Source organism: Fulmarus glacialis, unplaced genomic scaffold (assembly GCF_000690835.1).
Source record: "Fulmarus glacialis isolate BGI_N327 unplaced genomic scaffold, ASM69083v1 scaffold9975, whole genome shotgun sequence".
Lineage (NCBI taxonomy): Eukaryota > Metazoa > Chordata > Aves > Procellariiformes > Procellariidae > Fulmarus > Fulmarus glacialis.
The window spans coordinates 31968-55296 of NW_009212385.1; the positions used below are offsets into that span (position 1 = coordinate 31968).

General features: G+C 49.7%; 1 protein-coding gene across 1 annotated transcript in view; it reads right to left on the reverse strand.

The window, feature by feature from the left end:
- The window catches only part of NCOA1 (nuclear receptor coactivator 1), a gene marked incomplete at its 3' end in the record, with an annotated part of 62235 nt that overhangs the window by 31853 nt on the left and 7053 nt on the right, over window positions 1-23329 (reverse strand). The window contains exon 3 of the mRNA XM_009577868.1: window positions 3548-3642. Within this exon, the coding sequence (XP_009576163.1) occupies window positions 3548-3642 (95 nt within the window). The remainder of the gene's footprint in view (window positions 1-3547; window positions 3643-23329) is intronic.

Genomic DNA, 23329 nt, shown 5'->3' on the forward strand with positions numbered 1-23329 from the left:
CACGGACCCGCCGTTTCGCCAGGCGGAACAACCCCAAGTCTCTCAGCCTGTCCTCATGGCAGAGTTGTTCCATCCCCCGATCATTTTGGTGGCCTCCTCTGTACCCGCTCCAGCAGGTCCATGTCTGTCCTGTGCTGAGGACCCCCGAGCTGGACGCAGCACAGCAGGGGGGGTCTCCCCAGAGCAGAGCAGAGGGGCAGAATCCCCCCCTCGACCTGCTGGCCACGCTGCTGGTGATGCAGCCCAGGACACGGTTGGCCTTACAGCCCAAGAATGACAGAGCCTTTGCATCTTGCAGAATAACAGGGTTTTTTTCATGCATTTAGAATGCAAGTGGCAAATTCAGCCCTGCAATCCAACGGAGGAGCACAAGCGTGACCCAGACCCAATCACGGTGAGATCTTCTCCTTATTTTGACGAGGACACCATCAAGGTTTTTAATTCACTGCCGTGGTATGGGGGGTTACGCTTCCTGGTGCTACGAAATAAGCTCAGAGCTGCGGAGCCCAGTGCTTTTGTAAGAAGCCCTTGACAAGGCTGATTGCTGATTTACGGTCTTCCAAGCATGCATCACCTAAAATGTTTCATCCAGGCAGGATTTGGTTTTCCTGGAGTCTAATTCCTACCTTTCCTGCTCATCCACAGCAAGCTCTGGTGGACCGTGATCCTGCAACTAGATCCGGCCATATCCCAGAGTGCAGGGACAGGAGAAACTCGTGATGCCCAAAAATTGGTACCCGTGGCATCGCCATGTCCTCCCCATCCTCCTGCTTGCCCATGCCAGCAGAGAGTTATTCTGATGGAGGGTGTCCACGCTTTATTTAATCCAGTTTCTAAAAATCAGGTTTTGCTGTAGAGCAACATTAAGTACAAGAAGCAGGAAGCATTTAAAAAAAAGAAAAAAAAAAAAGAAAGGAATCTTTTGTCAAAATGGTTCTGGCAGATCAGCTGCAATTTTCCTTATTCCCAGCTGTTTCCAAGACAACCAGCCTTTGCACTTCGGGTGCCCAAAAAACAGACCCAGGCTGGATGGTAAACCCACCTGGATCCTTCTCCCCAGGCGATGCCGATTCTGGGGGGCCGGGGGAGCAGGGAAGGGGCAGGGGAGCTCCGAGGCAGCAGCCGGCAGGGACCCAGCTTGCACGCCTCCCCTATAGCCCCCATTCCTCCAGCAGCAACACTGGGCATTTATCCATGGTTTAAATATTAAATTACTTGATCAGCACAATTGCTTTCGGAAGTCAAGCCCAAACAACAGGTCAAGAGGCAATAAGCCTTCCTAAAAATGAACGAGATGCTTTTTAATAGCCCTTTTTATCTCCACCCTTCCAGGTTTGAAAACCCCGCCTGAGCCCAGGGCACCCAGAAGAAGCTGTAAGTCATTTGGGGAATGTTTTTAGGCACGGGAGGCTGTGGATTGCTTGGGGACCAGCGAAACCACTAAATGCTTCTCACGGTCAATCCACATGGCAAATAAACTCAGCATGGTAAGGGCTTAGCATCCTCAAAGTGCTTCACGCAGCCACGGATGCTCCGTAGCACGGGCACGGGTCGGGGTCAGCATCTCAAGCGCATGGACTTCACATGCGAGGAGGCCAATTAGGAAATTATTCCTCAGCCTGTATAGATAATAACTGCAATCTAAACATGGATTTTAAATCAAATAATACAGGGTAGGTTGTTTACAAAGCGGCATCGACTGAGCAGTAACACACCTCTGCGTTCCTTCGCACAGAAAGGATGCATCAATACCTACCCCAAGCATCGAGGGTGATTTTTAGTCATGAGCTAGCTGATTTAATTAATTTCCTTTTTATATAATGACCTCAGGTTTTCTCCAGGGCTATTTCTATTACCAATGTGCTGCTGTCCCCGCTTTGCCCTGAGGCACTCTGCTCCCCATCACCCAAGGCACTGGCCACCTCCAGGGCTCCCAGCCGCAGCGAGCCACCTATTCCCACGTGTGGACACGGACATGAACACGAGGGGATCACCTCTGGCTGAATGATGCTCTGGTGAGCCGGCTGGCCCCACATTCATCATTTAAGCAATGTAAAGGCACCTTCCCAACACCACACAGTGAAATACATGGATTTACTGCGGATGTAAGGATGCTGCTCTCTCTCACGGTTTTCTTTGCTCTGCCATTGCTCTTGTAGGATGCCTTCACGAATATAACCCAAATACTGGGGTTTTGTTGAGGATCTGCCTTCTTCTCCCACATCACTTTATATTCCCCTGCCTGTTTCTAGCACCCAACACGCTCCTCAAAACCCACGTGCCATTCCCAGCCTAATTTCTAAGCCCCTTCTGCGTTTTTGCCTCTGTTAGACTGAGCACCTCTTTAGCCAAGATGCCAACTCCCCATTAACTCCATCCACATGCTTCCAGCAGCCATTTTCCATCCTTTCCACAAGTCAGACCCTTCATTTGATGCATCCCATCCCTTTTGCATTAACTCCTCCATCTGCAGAGTCACCTCTTGCAGAGTTTTATTAATTTTGACACCTTCAGTCCAGGGCTCAGGGGAGACCAGTGTGGTACGGGGAGGGATTAAGCAGGTCTGGAAAAGCATGCATCGCAGTGCAGGAGGGCTCCCCATGGCCTCTGAGCGTCTTTCGGAGATACAGAAGAGGCCAAAAACGTGGCTGGCGAGAGCCTCTCTCCCCAGGGATCCTGAAACCCAGGCTGGCTTTCTGTCTCAAAAATGGTGCCACATTTCACCTCCCAGCTATTGGGCTCCCAACAGAAACCTCCAAGTAAATCGCTGGACTGTGTCATGTCAACAATTATGCTCTTACAGTTAATTAAACGAATCAGATGAGGATGTTGCTTCCTTTTGGACTTTGAATGCGTAATTTTATCAGGCGGTTTCAATGCAAGAAGGCGGCTGTGGGATGGTGCTGGCTGTCCCCAGGGAGGAACCCCCCAGCCCCAACCCCAGCCACCCCCTGTGAAATTACCAGCTGAATGATTTAGGATTTGAAGTTTATCTCTGGGGCCTGTGATATAATATAATAACCCTCATATAATAACCTTCTCCATACAAGATGGTCCCCTCAGATCCAACTCTGACCTTCCTCCTGAGATACGATTATTTCTGATTTACTGATACCAACAGAAACGCGGAGCGCCCTCCTCGTTCCTCCCTATTTTTCAGAGAACAGGAGGATTCAAATACCTTGAAAACCATCCAGCCACACTACCTAACTCACCTCCAAATGAGGACAGGGGCTCAATTTAATCCACACTTAGAAGCAACTCAGTATTTTAATGCTGATACTAAGAAGCTACCCAGAACAGCTTCGACTTAACCAAGTCCAAGCTCCATCAAGCTTGGTTAAGATTCGCTTTCCAAACCAGTTGCTGAAGCGACGGACTAAGATCAGTTTACCTGTAACTTAGGCCAGGGACATGGTTGGGCTTAGAGCATCCCAACTACGTCCCCGTTGCCTTCCTCCTCTGTATTTCACTTTCCTGGTGCACTGCTTTGCCTTGGGCAGTAGCGGGAGCCCGGCAGCATCAGCAACAATGCTTTAGCACCTACCTCCAGAAGAAGAGGTCCCAGAGACTCCTTCTCAATCACCCCTTGGCTGCTGGACGAGATGTCGGACTTCTGGACTTCATCATCAGCTGCTTTCTCTGTAGCAAAGGAAAAGGGACGTTTCAGCCAAAAGAACCATCATTTTACTACTGAATTATTACCAATAATAAACAAAATATTGACCGCTTGTCATACAGACAATGAATGATGTGCACCAAAAGACTCCAGCATTTTCATTTCATCGTTCAGTCCTGTGAAGATATAATGTCATTTCTAATTATTTATTAATTATTATAAAATAAAGGCACTAATTAGATGACAACCTACTGCTAGCAGGAAGGAACGTCTTAAGCAGAAGCCTGCAGAAAGAGGCATCCAAAATCAACATTTTGAAAAGGAAACGCTATATCCAGTTTAGAGCAAGTTACAGTATTTGATCTGGAACTTTTCGGACAACACTTTAAGAAATAACTGCCGAGAGGAATTCACGGAGAACGGGCTGTGCCAAAGGAATCCAGCCGGAGAAGAAAAAGCAGCTCCTACCACTGATGTGCAGGGAGCGTCCCAGATGCCGGTAGCCGGGAGCCAGCGGGGCTGGGGACGGGAGGAGAGCATCCAACACGGAGCGGGCGATGCTGCTGGAGGAGCCCAGCCCCAGCCCTGCCAGAAACTCTCACGCTGTATTGCTGAATAATCCCTTTGGGAAAAAAAACGACCCAAAAAACCCGGAGAGAAGGCCCTGTTATTTATCTCGCACTCCCCCGAAAGGTGCTAGCCACATCGTGCAGCTACTCTGCGGAATTCAGGATAAATCCAGCCGCGAAAGGCGGGTGGCAAGTGGGATGTGATAAAGCCAGCGATCGCGGGCAAGTGAGCCACGATGCCGCTGGTGTTTCAGGGCTGTTCTGCTTTGCTCCTCCATATCCATGACTGTTTTCCCCTGGGAGAGCTGGGAAAGTCCCTTGGCTTCCCTGGATGCAATCCGGGAAGGATGGGGAGAGCAGCATCTCCGTCTCCACAGGATGCAGTCTCCTCATGGCTGGGGGCGACTCGGGAGGCTGGCAGTGCAAGCCCCAGTCCGGCACGTCTGGGACTATAGATGTATTAGCAAAAAGGAGATTAATTACTGTTTAATCACACGGTTTGGGCGGAATAAGAGCAGAAAGAGGCAAGTGGGAGCTAAATCTTGACGGAGAGGATACCTGCTTCATTGATCGGGCATCACTTAGCAAGGGGAAAGCAGGGATGTCTCAGATTGCAGGTGTTTTTTGCCTCAGCGATGTTTTGCTCTGAAATGCGAAAACACCAGCTCCTGGGGACAGCCGGAGGGGCAGGGTATTACCCACAGCACGTCGGTACCCTTTGGCACTGGCAAAGGAAATTATCAGTCGTGCACTACATGAAACAGCGCAGGAGTCCTGAAGCATCCTCGCTCCAGGCTCACACGGGCGGCTTTGATGCAGGTTTTGATTAAAAATGAAAAAAACCTCTCTGTGGCTAGCCTAAAATGACTTGAAACTTGGTCCTCTATTAATTTTACACCATTTACAAGGTTTTCCCAGGTACCAGAATGACAAATTCAGCCTAGTGACTGAAAATTAAGCCGTGCTCTTTCTGTATAACTGTTAATTGTTAGTATAAAGAAAGATGCTGGGGCCAGGATGCAGCCGGTGATCTGTGGACAATGTGCGTGGTCCGGGGGGATGCAGCCCCATCCTTGCAGGCTGCGCTTCCCCGCACCGCAGGAATAACATCCCAGGGTTTGCCGGGAAACCAAAGGGATGCTCAGAAAAATCCCGAGGACCAAACACGTGGGCGGTGCTGGGAGCTGGAGGAAGAAAATTGCCCGAACTGGTTCTAAGAGCGATGGCAGCAAGTTGTGAACTTTATTGCACAGCAGGACAAGGGAAAAGGCTCCTCAACCCACAGAGCCTTGGGTAGGACCTGGAAACCCTCACGTGCATCAATAAATACATGTTTATCAATCAAATGTATATGTGTATCAACGCAGCAGGCTGATGAAAGAGCTCTGCCCAGCCTATGTCAGTCCACTCCCAGAGGGCAAGAGATGTTTTCTTGGGATAAATATCCATCAAGCGCAGCCAAAGGTGCAAGCCAAGAGGTTTCTAGGACTGCTGGAGGTTTACTGCTCATCTCTCTTGACCCTGGTCTTCATTGCTGATCATCCCAGCACCAAGGAAGCCGGTCCCCTGACCTGTCTGTAAGCGAAAGCTAGATTGCATTGGCTGTTTTGCAGCACATCGGATGCAAGGTTTATTACTCAGCATCAAACCGCATTTGCAAAACGTACAGGTGTGTCACTTGAAACTCTTCACCCCTGCGTCCTCCCAGGAATTTATCCGTCTTCAAGCTCACTTTGGGTGTTTCTCTTTCCTGACTTTGTCCTTCATCCTGTGCATTGCTCCTAAAGCAGCTCCGAGAGGAGCGAGCTTGGAAGAGCATTTGCTCAACGCTTGCTCTTGCAGAGGTGGCCGGCAGCTTCCCCCAGTGATTTCTCTCTGCCTCTGCTTTCCCTCTCACCCAGTGGCTCTTTTCTCTTTAGAAAATAAATCAACCGAATAAGGTCGCGTCTTCATCTCTGCTGGCACAGCCCCGAAAACAACAGGCTACGCACGCCCCATTTCGAGCACACACGCACAGGTTTTGGATGCTCAAGCAACAGTCTGACTTCAACCCTAAAATACCTGACCCCTGCGTCCTGCTACGGATCCCCTTGGGCAGCTCACCTCATCCCCATGGGCCTCAGTTTCCCCTGTTTCAAGCAGAAACCAGAGTTCATCCCACCCGAACCGCCTCCGAGCAGCGATGGCTGCCTCCCACCCAGCACTGCTGCGCGGTTAAATCATGAAGGAGCAGCACCCTCCCAAGGAAGACACCCAAATCCCTTCCAGGGATGGAAGAGTTTCCCATGCACCCAAACCCGTGGGAGCTGGCGTTCTCACAGCATGAGAAACGGCTTTTTATTTCCCTACTCTTAATAAATTGATGCACTCAGAGGCAATGCACTGGCTTTCAGCTCTAATCCTTTAATTGGCTGCGGGATCCTCCTCCTGCTTTAGCAAAATAGTTTCATCTGCCAGCTCCAAGCCCATTATTCAGGAGGATTAACCAGCAGAACGATCCACCGACACCATCTCCCTCATGTGCGAGTCCTTCTCCTTCCCACCTTTGCAGCACCGGGATCTGGGAGCAGACGGATCCCTTAAAGCTCCTGCTCACCTTCTCCGGGGCGGCACATCCCAGCGATGCACAACTCCTTCCAAGCCTCAGCGCATCCCGGCTAAGCACTTCAGTTACTGTGCTTAAACGCAGCTCTTTAGCTTTTCCATCCCGAGCATCCAAGGAACACATTACGAGCAAACCGCTGGTTTGCACCTCAACCCATTAATCTCAATTTACTTTTTTTCCAGCATTAATTGCAGCGGTGGCTCTGCTATGCCGGTGACAGGCTGATGCTCTCGGGGAGCATCGGTCGTGGGGCAGGCATCCCCTCTGCTCGACACAGCCAAACACCGAGCAAATTCCCGGTTCCCCAAGCTTATAATCTCATTATAAAGCCGGACAGACAGATCCACATGAAAATAAACCAACGGGAGCAACATGAGCCCCAGCGCTGCTGCCCTTTGAAGCTGTCGGGATCCAGCTGCAGGGGCTTTGGCAGCCTCAGGCACCGTAAATCCCCATCTCACAATAAAAGCCAGGCACGCCGACGGCCCCGATTGGAACCTAATTGCTGCAAACATGATTAAAGCAGCGTTTTTTTCTTGCAGCAGAGAGAGGAGCTGTTTTAAATGCGTTCCTCAAAACACACCCCAATTTTCTGACATCCAGGGAGATGTCTGGGTGCCTCCGGAGTCTATAGGAGCCGGAGGGTCCTCGGCACTCCAAAAATATCAGGTCAGTGGACTTGAACCGTGAGATAAGTGTGTTATAACCAGGTCACCCAACACCATCGATACTGCGGCGGGTGCAGGACCTGATGCCCACTGCGATGCCAGCGAACACCACAGTCACTCCGAAAACAATCTTGTCCCGTGCCAACCCCACGCAGCCAAGCTTGGCACGGGCAGAGGTGACATTTCCAGCTCAGCCCCGTGATTTCGCAGCCACACGAGCCTCCTGGCTAGAAGCCGCTGATTCTTCGCAGGATTAGAAGAAGGGATGGGGAAGATGCAAGGCTGACAAGGGATGGAGGATGCTGCTAAAGCAGACCGGGACTGGAAGAGGAATGCTACGCTCGGATGCCCTGATGCGACAAGCGATGGCCAGCAGCACAAGGCAATGGGAACAGATTTTGCATCACCGAGAGCTGCTCTCCCCGTCCCCCCGGCCGGTGGTACCCAGCCGCGTCCGGGGCTGCCGGCCAGGCTGCTCTCGGCGTGCAGCTCCTCTCAGGCTCAGCACAGTGGAAGGAAGGCATGGAGCAATGCTGGGGGGCAAAAAAAGGGGTGGGAGGAGAGCGGAGGAAAAAGCAACACCTGTGGCAAGGCGAGGGGTGACGGTGGGGTGGCAAGGTGCTGAAACGATGGGGTGCAGCCTAGGTGGGGGGGATGCCGGCAAGTCGAGGCATGCGGATGGGCAGCCGACCCGTTCGGATCATTTTCCCTCTGATTTTAGAAAACATCAATGCACAAAGTCCTTGGTTTTGTTAATAAAAGCCCAAAGCCAAAAGCATACATGGGAAAGGCAAACGGCTCACCTGGGATGTTATTTCTGCTCCCCCAAAAGAGACAGTGCAATACGTAACCCCCTAAAACTGGCTCAGACCCTCTGCCTCAAAACCATGTCGCATGGAGCAAAGCTGAAGGACGTGGCTTTGGCAAGTGGGTGCCACCACCCCCCTGCCCACAGAGGTGTAGGGTCACTGGTGTTTTCCCTTTCTTTATCTCTCTGCCCTCTTTGCATTATTATTTTTTATTTCCCCAACCTCCCTAGTTCGCCTTAGTTGCCTCCATCCCTTTGGTAGGTCTTCTATTCTTTCTCTACCACCATTTTTGGTGGCACAGGGCACAGTAAAACCATCCCCAGGGTCCTGCACTTGCCTCTCTCCCCTTCCAGACCTCTGTACCTGACACCCCGTACCTGGAGAAAATCAGGCACCCAAGGCAGGGAAAAGACAAGTGTTGGAGAGGAGCTGTGACCTCCTCCAGCTGAGATCGTCCCCGGAGCAATGCCAAGGCCATGCAGGGTGGGAGCCACGACCACGGCGCTCGAGGACAGGATGGGAAGAGTCCCCAAAAAGGCCTTAACTCATCGCGTTTTACCCAAAACATGCCATGTTTTACCCAAAATATGACAAGCCCCTGTGGCCAGGAGAGCACCTGCACTCCAAGGGGCTGGAAAAGCAAGGATGTGCCAATAGTGACGGCAGGACCGCAGGGAAGGGGGGTCGGTGGCTTAGGGGACATCTCCCAGAGCCACTCCAAAGCAGAAGGTGGGAGGGGAAGAAAAATGGGGGTGAAGGGGGTGAAGGTAGAGGAGGGAAGATGTCCAGCGTTGATGTCCATCTGCTGCATCTCAGGAAGTCAGCCCCAGCCCCGCTAGCTCCACCGCACGGAGCTCCATCCATAGCACCCAGGGCAAGCACTCCTGCCTCTCCATCCCTTACATCTGCACTTTTAAATTCAAATAATAATGTCTGATTCTGCTCTTCATTTAAAATTTTGCAGCTGAAATGCCTTTTTTTTCCCCAGAAAGGGGAAAGGAATATCTGAAAAATAATATATTGCACGTGGCTCTTCTAAACTAGGACATAAAAAACTCAAAACAGGATTTTGTTGAGAAACGTCATGAACACAGAAAATCAGAACAATTGTTTCCACTCGCCCAGCGCAAAACTTTGTAATATATTGCATTTTGCCTAGAGTTGCGAGAAGCTCACTGCCGCTCCCCGAGGAAGCCCCCATGGAGAGGCCCCCATGGTTGCGGGCATGATGGCCGGGTCCCAAATGCTGCCCAGTGCTCTCCAAGGGCTCTTTTTCAACTGAAGATTTCTATGGGCAACGTTCATTTTTCATTTCTTATGATAGAAGCCCATGGGTTTTGACTTTTCTCTTAAAAATTCAACACTCAAAGGCAAAAAGTCCAACCGAGGAGGACTTGCAGCCTTTCCCAGACCATCCTGGGTACCAAGGATGACAGAGCAGGGCAAGATGGAGAAGTTGACGTGATTCCTGGAAAACATGATGGAGCACCAGGCACGACGGCTCCCCATCCCTCTCCCACACGGCACAGCTCCGCAGCCTCACCGAGGGCAGTGCCGGCTGAACCCCCCAGATCTCAGCCAGGATCTGCTCTATCTGCTTTTTAAAAGATGAGCGAGGCAAAAAAATCCACATCTGTAATTTCCCAAATGAGGAGCTTTGATTTTTAGTTAATTAAAATCAGATGGAACAGACTCGGTGCACCCACGGATCGAGAGCGTGACAGAAAGCTGTGCCATTAATTAGTGCTTACTACGAGGTTCATCAGTCCAGTAAACCCAACAGGAAAAAAAAACTGCCACAAAAATAAACTCCTTGGCAGAAGGTGTGCACCGAATGCACCGACCAGTGGGGCAGGAAAAAATTGGTTTAAAAAAGCCACAAGAGGAGAAAAAGACAACGGCATTGATATAGGAAAGCAGCAGGTAAGGGGATCTGGACCGTAGAAATGGGAACACTTTTGTGCTTTTTAAATGGCACCCGAAGAGGCAGACATGTCTAGGGCTATCTGTCAGGTTAGGGACATGTTGGGGGAAAGCCTCCAAGCACCTCTGGCTGCTGCTGGTGGTGGTGGTCCTGAGCTCACCTTCAGCCTCCTCTTGAGTCCCAGCAAGCCGAAGCATTCTCCTCCCCATCCCTAGGGATCAACAAGTAGAAGAAGATGCAACCGCAACTGGGGGATGAAGGCAACTTCCAAGGAAGACCATCCTACGTAGCCTATAGGGCACACGCTCGGACCACAGCAATGATGGCTTCTTTGGAGGTACTCTAAACCAAAATTCAAGCTGTGGAAGCTGAGATTTGCCCAACGCCCACCTATTTAACGTCAGCATATTCATTCACACGGAGGCAGATGCAGAAAACCCAGCCCAGAGTCCTCCCTTCTTCACTTCCACAAATACCAGATTCCTCTAAAACACTGTATGGAAATCAGCAGCTCTTAGGTTGTATAACTTTTTATTCTAGTAGGAGGAAGGAAATTATCTGATCTATGAATTTAAAAAACTGTGGAAAAATACAATCTGTGAGATTCAGAGCTTGAAAATACCAGTGCAAGAAATAGAAGAGCAGATCTTGGCTTTCAGAAAGCAGCATGGCTCCTTCAGAGCCCTGCACTCGCCTGCTTTACACCATCCGTCGCGATGGTCTATCGGTGACAAGCCCCAGGGTGCTCCCCAACCGTGTGCCGCAACGCCAGGCTGGAGCGCCAAGACACTGGGGTGAGATCCATCTCACGGAGCATGGGACATCTGTGATGGAGATGTTTCCACCTGAGCTACTCGCCTCATGCTCCCCTTGCAGCCAAAGCAGAGAAAAAGGCATTTTTAAAGGAGATTCGCCTGATCCATTTTAAATACCTGTTATAAGATAGAGTCTTATTTTTGGGGTTTTTTGGGGGTGTTGTTATCCCCTAGCCCTCCACAACCAGCAGTCAACCATCTTTTGCTCTCTCTCTTTTCCTCCACCAACGTACATGCAAAGGAGGACACATCTCGCCAGGCACACAACCAAAGGAGGAAACTAAGCCCTCGGGGTGTATAAAATGGGCTCTAGTGCCCATGGTGAGGATTGAGGACTGAAGGTGGTGGCCACTCCAGTTGCATCAGTAGAGCCAAAGGTGGAGGCAGATTGGTGGAGGGCAGGACAGCGGGGATGTCCTGCTGCTCTCCCGTGTCTCACCCGAGCGTCTTCTTTCGTGGCTTGGCTGGAAAAGCAGCCAAAAAAAGCAGTCAAGCATTGCTGCTGTACCAGCAAGGACGACGGCTCCATCTATCGCTCTCGCAGCTATTTGCCGTGCCGCCTGCAGCCCAAGCGCCCGTCCTTACCAACCCACAGCGGCACTGGGAAGTCTCACTAAAGCTCAGGGCTAGTCCCAGCAGATACAAACCTCTCCAACCACTGCAGAAAACATCAAATCCTAAAAGGACTAAACCACGCAGACTTATTCATCTACCAGCACAGGTTTGCAGGTGGGACACTGCATTTATGTCGAGATTAGTGATTTCAAGGTAGCTTTTTAAGCCACATGAGCAAAAGAGACAACAGACCGGCAGCTTGACTTATCCTTCCACTTGCCCAAAAAACCCTTCAAGACTGATATTTCAAACCCAAGATAACATCCCACGACGCTTCAGTGGAATTTGCCACAGGGAACTGATGGCAGTTCCCGTCAGCAGGAGGGCTACAGCCACCTCCACCACATCTACAACCAACCCTGGGAAATGGCCACTCCTGGTGGGCAACAAACCAATGCCAGATCAGGTCTTCAGCCTGGTGATCCCAAGCTCAAGCAACATTAACTTTCTACGTGGCTATGGGCTGCTCCCCAGCTTTGGCTGCTCCTCCAACTGGTATTTCCCCTCTTTTCCCATGTAGAGGATAAGGATTTTGAGGGCAGGAATTTTGTTGGGTTTTTTTTAAACTTTTTTCTTATTTTTTAAACATGTATCTACTCAGCAACAGGCACAACCAAGTTCCTCAGGACTGTACAATGCAAATAAATCAACAGCCTTGTTTTAACCCATTTGACCCTTATTATAAATTGCAAAGAACATATTCCAGCGTTGCCCTCGTCCTAACCAACCACCACGCTCTCAACTGAATGGCAACCTGTGACATCCTTCCAAGTGAAGACCTCAGGGAGGATGGACAAGACAAGTGCTTCCCTTTAACGAGTCTAAGACACTACTCCCCATTAAAACTCCCATCTTCCAGCTGAAGAAACCTGATGCACAACGACACACACTTCTGCAGCTCCTGCTGGAGTGGATTAAGAAATTCATTGACATCTTCTGAGCAGAGATGCTGTTACATGCCACATGAATGCTCACAACCCGAAAGGGTTAGCTTCAACCGATGCTGCTTTCACACACCATGGTAGTTCACCAACTGGTGGTTCTCTCCTGAAGGACTCCAGATGGACCTGCAAGAGCACATCTGTCCATGCCCTAAGGCAAAGAGCATCGTGCACCATCAGTGTACGACAGCACCAGGAGTACAGATTAAGATCCAAGACACCGGTCCCTGCTCCGACCCGCAAACATCACTTTCTTTGGCGAAGTTTACATGGAAAACTCTAATTTTCTGCTTCTGATAAAATCCTTGTGTAATGGCGAAGAGCGCAGAGCAAAGCGCACTGCCACTAAAACAGAAGGAAAAGGGTATTTCTTTCTGTCTTCACACCTTTTAGAGTTAAACATTAATGGTGTCGAGATGTCTTAAGTAAAAAAGGCTGGTTGTCTGAACAATGTCAGGAAAAATTATACGGTGCTGAGTGAATGCAAAATTAATGAGCGCTGAATGCTGACAGGAGAGAACAGGCGTAAGGAGCTGAGACTTTTTTATAGTCGATGCTGCGATCAAGCAGGTAGAACATCTCCATCTTGCTGGGGGAAGGCATAAAGGGAGAAAAAAACTTTCATCTCGAATCTGAAGAATGTAATTCATTCAAAAACTGTGTCAACTGTGCCCGGCCAAATCTGCAGAGATGAGAAAGGGCTACATGTAGCTCCCCCCTACAACTTTAATTCAGCCCTGGCATAGCCTTCATTCTCCTCCTGCAGGCATAAAATACATCGTAACATGGTTTTAATGATCCGACTTAATTAATTTTGCAAAGAATTAGACGGACTGTCTTTTCTCAGAATGTAGCATCTTGAAGCCCTGGTACGCTGCATGCTAAAGTCCATGAGAAGTTACTATTAAAAATTCACTCGTGTCAACCGTTAAACCAGCTTTATGCTCAAGTTGCACAGGCACGTCAAATATGTGAACGGCACCGGCAAGGCGACGCTTGCCAAAGCGTGCAGACAATGCAAAGCTCGAGCGCGGCGAGGGGGGAGCTGACGCTTCCCATGCGCAGAGCAGCACTCCCCGCCCCAGCCCCGCTCCTCCAAACCCGACTTTCTCGCGCCTCCCATCTGTCTCTCCTCGGCTGCAAAGGGAGAGCTGTCAATCTGCAGCTATTGAGGGGATCGACTTGCTTTTTCTGTTGCGCCGAAGGGATCTGTCGGAGGTAAAGGCAGACTTCGTGGTGCGGTGGAAATGAACCAAGGGGTGGCTGCAACACGTGTATGTGAGTGTGGTCAGTAGGTGCAAGTGTGGCTCTGGGCCATAAGATGCCCCTGGGGGGACAGGGATGGGGAGGAGCAAGCCACGTGGTATGGGAAGCTAGCTAGAGAAGCCACCCAGAGAAGAAGGAGTGATGTGGTATGGGAAGAGCTACCCAGAGAAGAAGGAGTGATGTGGTATGGGAAGAGCCACCCAGAGAAGAAGGAGTGATGTGGTATGGGAAGAGCCACCCAGTGGAGCCGGATAGTATGGGAAGCCACCCAGAGAAGACAGAGCCACATGGTATAGGAAGCTCCCTAGAGAAGATGGAGCCTCCTGGTATGGGAAGCCACCCAGAGAAGAAGGAGCGATGTGGTATGGGAAGCCACCCAGAGAATATGGAGCCAGATGGTACGGGAAGCCACCCAGAGAAGAAGGAGCGATGTGGTATGGGAAGCCACCCAGAGAATAAGGAGCAATGTGGTATGGGAAGCCACCCAGAGAAGATGGAGCCAGATGGTATGGGAAGCTCCCTAGAGAAGATGGAGCCACGTGGTACGGGAAGCCACCCAGAGAAGACAGACCAAGCCACGCAGGTGAAGACTGCTTTCTTGTCAATCTGTGCAGAGCCTGCTCAGGAGGACCTCACCTCCAAAATGAACTTTAACTCTTCCAGTGCAATCATTACCTGCAGAACTGCGGGTGCAGCGCCAGATGCTGGATGTTCACAGTGGGTGCACGAAGGCACAGCTCTCGGGTGCTCCGTATCCCGAAGCAGGCGAGTGTTGGGGAGACTAAGGTACAAAAGGCTGAATATCCACTCTTTCTTCCCCCCAGGAAACACCGCAGAGGTTCATGCGATGGGGTTCTGCACCTACGGCCAAGGTGCAGCTACCTGCAACTACTTTTTTAAGGACCGTATCCATTATTTAAAAAATTTGGGATGGTCCAAAGTACTCCCTGCTCCCATAAGAAACTGTCCACACACATAATTCACTGTCTCAGCACAGCAGTTGCACCAAACCCGGGGCAAACATCAGCCTGGGGAACACGATCCACCACGGCAGCGTTCGTCAACCCCGTTCATTGTAACATGGACTTAATGATTTAAAGGGTAGTTAGCTGAGACTGGGGGTTTAATTAATTAATGAAAACCTGTCTTGGAAGGCAGACTTCCTAAATAGCAAGGGCAGAAGGAATGGTGAGAAATATCATTTAAAACCATTCAAATGGTGTCGTTGGCTCTTTACCCAAGGCTCTGGTGAGGCTTTAAGTGCCACCAAACACCCCATGATGAAATCGTGGGGCTCAGGGGAAGCAGAAGAAGCCAGATGAGGAGCTCGGCAGCTGGGCACCGGGGAATAACGTGGCCCCAGAGGGAGTGAGACCACTCCTGCATCTCTCACGCTCGTGTCCCAGCAAGTTTGTTTGCTTTGCCCAACCATACCGCTCGGCATAATAAAAGCTATTATCTCCTTGTACAAATCTCCCTTTATTTCCTCTGCTTGCAGGAGCATTAGGAGGATTAAGGTCTATAAAAGTTTGTTCAGGGGAAAATCTGAAATGAAAACGGAAGGACTTGCATGGCTGGCTCCAAGTTTGGGGTTTTTTTTCCCCTAAGAAAGAGGTTTATTGTGTTACTTCTTGCTTTTTAGGCATGGCATTGCTTGCGCCGCCGGGCGCTCTGATGGGTCAATAATTGAGATGGGCACTTGCAGAGATGTGCTGGGGTGAGCTTCCCTCTGAACCCCCTCTCTTGCACAGGCCATTTGATGACTAGCTCAGCGGAGATGCCTCCATCGCAGCTGCTAGAAGAGAGGTGGGACGGACCGCCGTCATCCTGCTCCTGCACCCAAAGGGATGCCAGCTCACGGGATGGAGGAACCTCTTTCTGATCATCAACCAAACGAACGGGGATCCAGAGCAGAGAGAGGACAAGCTCAGAGGAGGCAAAACCCTGCTGGGGTGCCATCCCGGGGAAAGAAGAATCTTAAAATAGGTTTTGTCCATCTCACCAAGGGTAAGGAGGGCCTTAAAGAGCGGGGATTTTTTCCCTGCCTCTCTTAAAAATGAGACTGAACCAAGGAGGAAAAAAAAAGGAAAAAAAAAAGCTAATCCGGCACAGCAGAAGGCAAGAGGAGGAGTGATTTCTACAGGTGGTTTATGACTCTCCGCATGATCCTCACGCCTGTTACATCCTATCAGATCCTCTTCTTTCGGCGAGGTGCTAAAGGATTTATTAGTTCTTGACAGTGTGAGATGTTTAAAAGCTTGAGGATGTAATAACCAAATGTTCACTTGTTAAAATAAAGGCACCGTTTGGAGAGGTCTGTGCAATTCTTAGCAGCCTCCCCTTCCCCTTGGTCTATATTTAAGCTGCCAGCTAGATTAAAACTGTCAGAGCAGGGATGAGAATTTTATTGACATGCTTTGTAGGTGGTACGGCTCCATAAAATAAACATATACAGAGGATGCTCCCTGGTGTGGCTGCACAGGCAGAGATTTTTATAGTACTGACCTGGGGGAGTTCGTATCTGAAATCAATCCCCGATATAAAACAGATTCCAGAGGATACGGAGAGACAGACTTCACAAATGTCTGCGGAGAGCGTGGGCAGGGATGCAATCCGTTTAACATTTCACGTTGAAACCGAACTGCGGAGAAGGGGAGGGCGTGAAATTCCCCGAACCCGCTCCAACAAACTCTTCACCCCTCGTGCGCGAGGTGCAATTAATTACTCTGATAACAGGGAGGTTTGAATCCCGGGAAGGGCACAGGACGGAGCTTGGTGCAGGGGACCCAGGCGGATGCTTGGGAAGCAAAGGAAGGACTCTCGCCCTGGCTTTGTGCTGGCAGAATTCGGTGCCGTGGACGGGGATCCAGCTCTCCAGGCATTTTTCAAAATCAAAATTTTCAGATTTATAGAGATGAAGGCCAGTAGAGATCACCAGATTGGCCAGTCTGACTTCTTGAATATCACAGAGCCATGAAAATTCACCCACTTCCACCACCACGAGCCCTGAACTTCTGTTTGGCCAAAACTTGACACAACCCACCACTTCCCTTGGCAGCTGGTTCCCAAAGCAATCATCCTCCCAGTTGTAACTCTGGGCCCAAGTCCTAATTTGTTTTTGTCTGGCTTCAGCTTTGAGTCATTCTCTGTTATGCTGGATTTAAAAACCTCTTTAGTAGCCAGCATTTTCCGTTCTTGTTAGTGTTTATAGTGTCATCACCATGTCCCCACTCCTTTTTTTTCCCCTGGATACACTCAACAGAGCTCTTCAACCTTCCAAGCTGCAAGACGTTTTCTCCAGCCCGTAGCTCATTTCCGTGGCTCTCCTCTCTGCCTTCTCTGGATTTTGCAATCTCCTTCCAGCGTGGATACCATGTCTGAGCTCCAGTTTTGTCCCACCAACTCCATGTAAATGTAACATCACCCAAGAGAAGCCCACCTTGCTTTTCATCACATCCCAAGTTCACATTAACTGCCTTCGCTTCCAGGATCTCCAGATCTTCTTGAAAAGCACCATTTCCCAGGATACCATCCATCCAGCACTCCCGTATGCCCATCCTGTATTGGTCTACCAATGATTTTGTATGTCCTTCCACATCTATGAAAATGTTGAATAGCACCGAGATCTAGCAGAGATTCCATGAAACTCAATTTTGAGAATAAAGGTGTTTCATCAGGATGAGGAGAGGTCACCAGTGGTGTTCCTCTGGCACCCGAGGTAGGGTAGTCATTCAGGGAGAAAATACACACCAACTTGAGGGTGGGTTGACCCGTTTACATGAAAGAGGACCAAATGGTAGAAAAACTACCCAATTGCTCTGCTAAACTGTGCTAACTTCTCCCACTTTCTACTACTTGAAGGTCACGCACTCATCAGCCGAGAACATGAGCTTTGGCTAAAAGTTGAGGATGGCTTAATGGAGGTGACAAGAGGAGACAGCAACCGTTACCTCCAGCATACCAGGGGTGGTACCAGCAACAACCTAACGCTACTGGTAAGATCTGGTAAGAAAAATCATGACAGTGTGGGCCAATTCACTCAAGAAAAATGAAGTTCAGTTGGAATAAGTACAGAAAACAGCTGTTGAGTTGACTAAAGGAGAGGCATAACTGAGACCAAGATCCTAGGAGAGCTTGGTTTGTTGAACAAGTCAAGTGAAGGCAGAGAACAAGAGTAACACCTTCAGAAAAATACATTAGGGAAGGGTGGTAATTACCAAACAGAAAGAAGAATAAACTAAATTAAAGGGCAACGCGCTGGCACAGAAATGCTCCGAAACTCATTTCCACCGAAAACGAGCAGGTGGTTTCATCCTCTTTAGGATCTCAAAAGGATTCCTGGAAGAATGAAGTTAAACAATTAAAAGGACGGGATCTGTTTGTACTCTGTTTACCTTGGATCAGCCTCACACCTACCGAAGCCAGGGAGGAATTCCCCCTCCCCGCTGATGTCTAATCTGGCCTCAAGGGTTTGGTTGTTTTTCTTTCTCTGTAGCCCTCTAACATATGGTGAAAAATTGGCCACTGAGATGGGATGAAAGCAGTGTGCATCCCTCCCGCTAGTAGCACGAGCAGCTCCATCACGGTTAATCCAACCACGAGATCTGGGATGATGAAAGAGCTTTCCTCCCCAGCACCTGCAAACACCCGGCGACAGCGCCGCTGGCCGAGAAGGTCCTTCCTGACCTCAGGGACGATGGCGGAGGAACCCAGAGTCTGCAAAACACCGCTCGAAGGCAAAAGCCAAGCTCCCCTTTTCTGACCTCCCTTGAAGCAAACAAAATCAGGATAACTCCGATAAAGTCAATGCATTTAAAGAGGAGACTACAGCACCAGGCTGACAGTTGTAGCCTGGAGAGATTCCAATCTAATTTTAGATTTGACACAAACCTTAATGTGGTTTTAATTAATTAATTTAAAAAATCCTTTAATTAATGTAAACCCCTTAAAGCGGTTTTCATTTACTCCATTTCCAGGAGACATTTCCACTTACATCGCTCCTCAGATGCCATTCTGCTGCTTGCTTTTGTTCTTCAGTCAAACCTCAAATGTTAGACCTAAACTTCTGTTTATAATACATCGCTGGCCTTGAAAGCTGGGATGCTTTGAGCTCAGGCTATTTCTTGAGCCTCTGCTTTAATGATTTTCCAAGTAATGGGGTTTCCATCTCTTCCCTGACTATGCAAAAACTCTACAACTTGTTCTTCCACTGCATGAAGTGTTCTCTTTTGGGTCCACTGAAGGACCTCCGTGTTGACTCAGCACATAAAAGCTACCAAAAATTACACTTGAATTCTCTGAATCTAATAGTTTATCTCAATTTCTGCATGCAAGGCAGAAAGGCAGCAGTGATGGCGTGCTGTCACCCTGCCCTCCTGGCAGGAACACCTACCTTGGGCAGCTCTTCAGGCCACCAAGGAAGGAGCTCAGATGAGATGTGGGAATGCAGCAGGACATCCCCGGGGTCCAGAGTCCCTGGGACCTCTCTCCCTCTTGGCTTTCCTGATGGCAACCCGTACTGGGTAGAGCGGCCACTGGCTCCTGTCATCAACCTGCTCCATCTGCATGGCCAGCCTGGGCACCACATCTAGGTGACCACCACATACTGTGTCCAGTTTTGGGACCCCAGTGTAAGACAAACTGGAGTGAGTTCAGTGGCGGTCACCAAGATGGTCAGGGCTGGAGCACTGATCCTGAGACCAGAGGCCAAGGGAAGGGGTTTGCTCAGCCTGGAGAGATGGCTTTGGGGCACTTCACAGCAGCCTGCCCATGCCAGCAAGAAGGTATGGAGGTGATGGAGCCAGCCTCTTCACAGCGATGCATGGTGAGAAGATGAGAAGCAATGGGTGCAAGTGAAGCAAGAGATGTTCAGGTGGGATAGGAGGAAAATCTTGTTCACCACGAGGCCAGCCAAGCACTGGAGCAGGTTGCCCAGAGCACTTGTGCTTCTCCATCCTTGGGGGCTTCCAAAGCCCAACTGGGTAAAGCCCTCGGCAACCTGGGCTGATCCCAGAGCTGAGCCTGCTTTGAAGCCATTTGTCAACCACCACCACTATCAGAAATGGAAATAAGCTTTATGGAAATGAGATGGTTCCAACCGGACAGAGATTGCCAGCACCCAGGTAAAATGTTAGACTTCTCCAAGAGGATACTGGATTACAATATGGGGAGAGGGAAAAGCTGAAATGACAAAGTATTCAAAAACATAAAATACAATAAATAATGCCAGCATAAACAAGGCAGAGCACGTTATGCAAAAGGTACTCTCCCTTGGTGGCATGGAGGCAGCAGCTCCAAGGACCTGAGAAGTTTCATCAGAAACTGGAAATACTGCCTGTGATTCAATGCATGTCAAGAAAGATGCCTTCAAAACAGACAATTTAGGAGGATCCTAAACAGAAAAAAAAAATGCCCAAAGACTTTACCTACATTACCCTGGCAAAACAAAGCCAAGCAAGGGAGAAGGTCCCAAAGGCTCCTTCCACTCCTGCACTGGAGATGTCCAGATCCTTTGCAGACTCAGTAACATGGACTTGGACTAGATATTTCCTCAAAGCTAATGAAAGTCCATGTGAGCTCCGTCCCCAGGGGCTGTGGACACAAAACCCTGTGGACGAGGGTAACGTGAGAGCCTGGACCCGGCAGAAGAAACCAACTGAAAAGCCTTTAATGGCTCTGCACTGGGTTCCTCTGCTTTGGGGTAAAGCTCGCCAAGGGGCCTCGGCTCCGCGACTTGCTTCCACACATTGCATGCAATTACTCACTTTGTGGTTTTATGGGAGTAATTTTATGATCTTTAATAATGTACCACATCACTTGGCTGCTGGGACAAGAAGGGGCTCTTGACTCAGCGCCTGAGGACAACGTCTCCTCCTCTCCTCCTCCCAAAACCTCACGCCATCGTCGCAGGCTGTGGGAGAAGTCTCTTCCCAGACCACCAGTTCACCATTTTCTGACCATCGCTAAATACAAAGCCAAGGCTTTTTTGTTCCTCCTTTTAAGGCTCACCATGTGTTGGCATTCCCAAACCCAAGAAGAAACTCGGCATTTATTTTGAAGAGGCTCCCATATGTCCCAGTGAGGACCCAGGACCTCTCTGCGCTAGAACCTGTACTTGTATATCACAAAATAAATCCAGGGCCAAATCTAAGCATATGACAAGACAGCAGGGAAACTTAATTAAAGGAAAGCCACTGACAGCCCAATGATCCTATGCAACAGAGCAGCCAAAATCAATAATTATTTAATATACTTCACTTAATTAACCTACTGTATTTACCCAAAAAGAAAATTACTTCCCCAAGTAGGTTAACTTCCAAATGGGGGGTCGTCTTAAATTAAGGGTCCTCTTCTTTTTGGGTTGATGTGCCCTAGTGACAAAGGAGCACAAACTTGCCTGAAGGAGCCCCTCTTATTATGGCCACACTTCAGGAAAAAAAAAACAAACAAAAAGATGTCAGGAGGACACAACTGCTCCATGGTTCTGTTCGACCTGAAAGAGGATACCTCCATGCAGTAGAAGAACAAGTTGGGGAATTTTTGTAGTCCGAGATGAGACAGAAATGCTCTTATCCCTAAAACCCCTGAAAATTATTCAAGTAAAGGCTCAAGAAATAGCCTTCTCCCCCTCCCTGCCCAAAGTAACTCAACCTAAAAATTGAGGGTCATCTTTGCAGGTTAACACAGTAATGTTCAGGAAAGAAACCTAATTCTTCGTCTAAGTGCTCTTTTAAAACATCCTGAAATCAGGTCACTATTCTGTAGCATTATTACAGAATAAAACTGCATGAATAAAGATCTGAATTTTTTTTTCCTTATACTCCACCACCGAAAAGCCAGGCTTCACTAGGGCTGAAGGTGTCACACATGGGGTCATACAACCCTCCATCGCCGTAAGAAGCCCTGCACTGCAAAGGCAAGCAGCGACTCGGGGTCCTTCATGAGGTAAGTTAAGCTGTACAAATCCAAGCAAACACAGAATAAATCCTCTATTTTGGCAACTACAGGGTAAATCTGCTGGGGCTTTTGGACCTCGCAGGACCAGAAACTCATGAGCACCATCCCACGCGTCCTGGCGGGGCCGGGAGCTGTGCCGTGGCTGCTCCTGGACCAGGTAGCTGCCGGCTCTGCGCACCGATTCCCGCAGAAGCCGAACATACGGCGGCACAGCGGGAGAGACCGCCAGCGAGCAGCGATGAGCAAACGCAGGAAGGACAGGGGGAAGGAGGCCCCTTGGACGCCGGTGGTGGTAGAGCCACTTGCGATGCCTTAGGAGGTCTTTCAAGGGCAACCCTCTGCGGCTGTTTGAGTTTGTAGGCGGTGTAATGAAAAGCTCAATACTATTTGATTTATTCTATTAAGGTGCTGCATTTATACTCCTGCTCTGGAAGGAAATTAAGCAGCCTATCAATGGAGAGGGCTTTGGGGAAAAGACTTGGTGGCTTCATCTTAACAAGGACACTGCCAAGGTTGGGAGCTCTCCAAGGGAGATGTGATGACCCCTCCGCCAGCTCCCATCTCCGTCAGATCTCTGCACACTGCTCATCACCCCTTCCATAAACCAAAGGTTATCACCCTCCCCAAACTGGGGCATTTAATTAAAAAAATTATCTGGGGAAAAAAGGGAAATGCCTTTCTGGAGCCCACCTGCCACCGCAGAGCCTGGCGTTGCAGGGGCGTTGGATGCCAACCCTCTCTCCTTGGGGCAGGGGTGACCCCAACCTCCACAGCATTTGCAGCGTAGGCATCAATACTACATCATTTTACAGAAGAGGAACAAAACAAGTGGTGGTCCGTGCATCAATGCAGCTTTTCCAGTATCTCTGCTCATTTTTGGACTCTCCTATATGACCAACATGCCTTATGTTTGCGTTTGCAACGATGCACCCCCCGCCTTCCCCGCGGCAACCGAGCCTCCTCCCCGTCCTGCAGCCTCCTGACTCCATCACAGCTCCACCACGCTGCCCTGATGGCTTCTTCTAATGGCCTTTACACCACCTTAGCTAACCCTACAAGCCAAAGAGCGACGCATGTTGAGCAGCAAAGCTGTCCAGCTTGCCCCCATCCGTCAGGTTTTGACCACAGCAGCACTGCTCTGAATTCAAACAACCTTGGGCGAGTTCACCTCTGCCTGATGGATGGACATCAGCTCCGTCTCATGGCACGGCTCCGCAGCAGAGGACCCACCCCAGGAGAGGACCTCCGGCATCCATGTGCTGGGCATGACGCCAACCTGAAGGCAAAGGGGAGGGAGGTCCACAGGGATGGACCGCTGCCCCGTGAGCCCAGGCAGGATGCTCGGAGACATCTTCTCCTTGCTGACCTCCACACCGCTCAGGAGACATCGGTAGCTTTTTCTCCTCCTTCACCAGTGAGCGACTGCGCACAGGCACAGTTCAGGGCTCCAACACTCAAACCATCCGACTCGAAAAAATAGAAAAAACTTTTGCGGGACGGACAAAGGCTGAAAAATTAACTGTCTGGCCTCTTCCTCCGCTG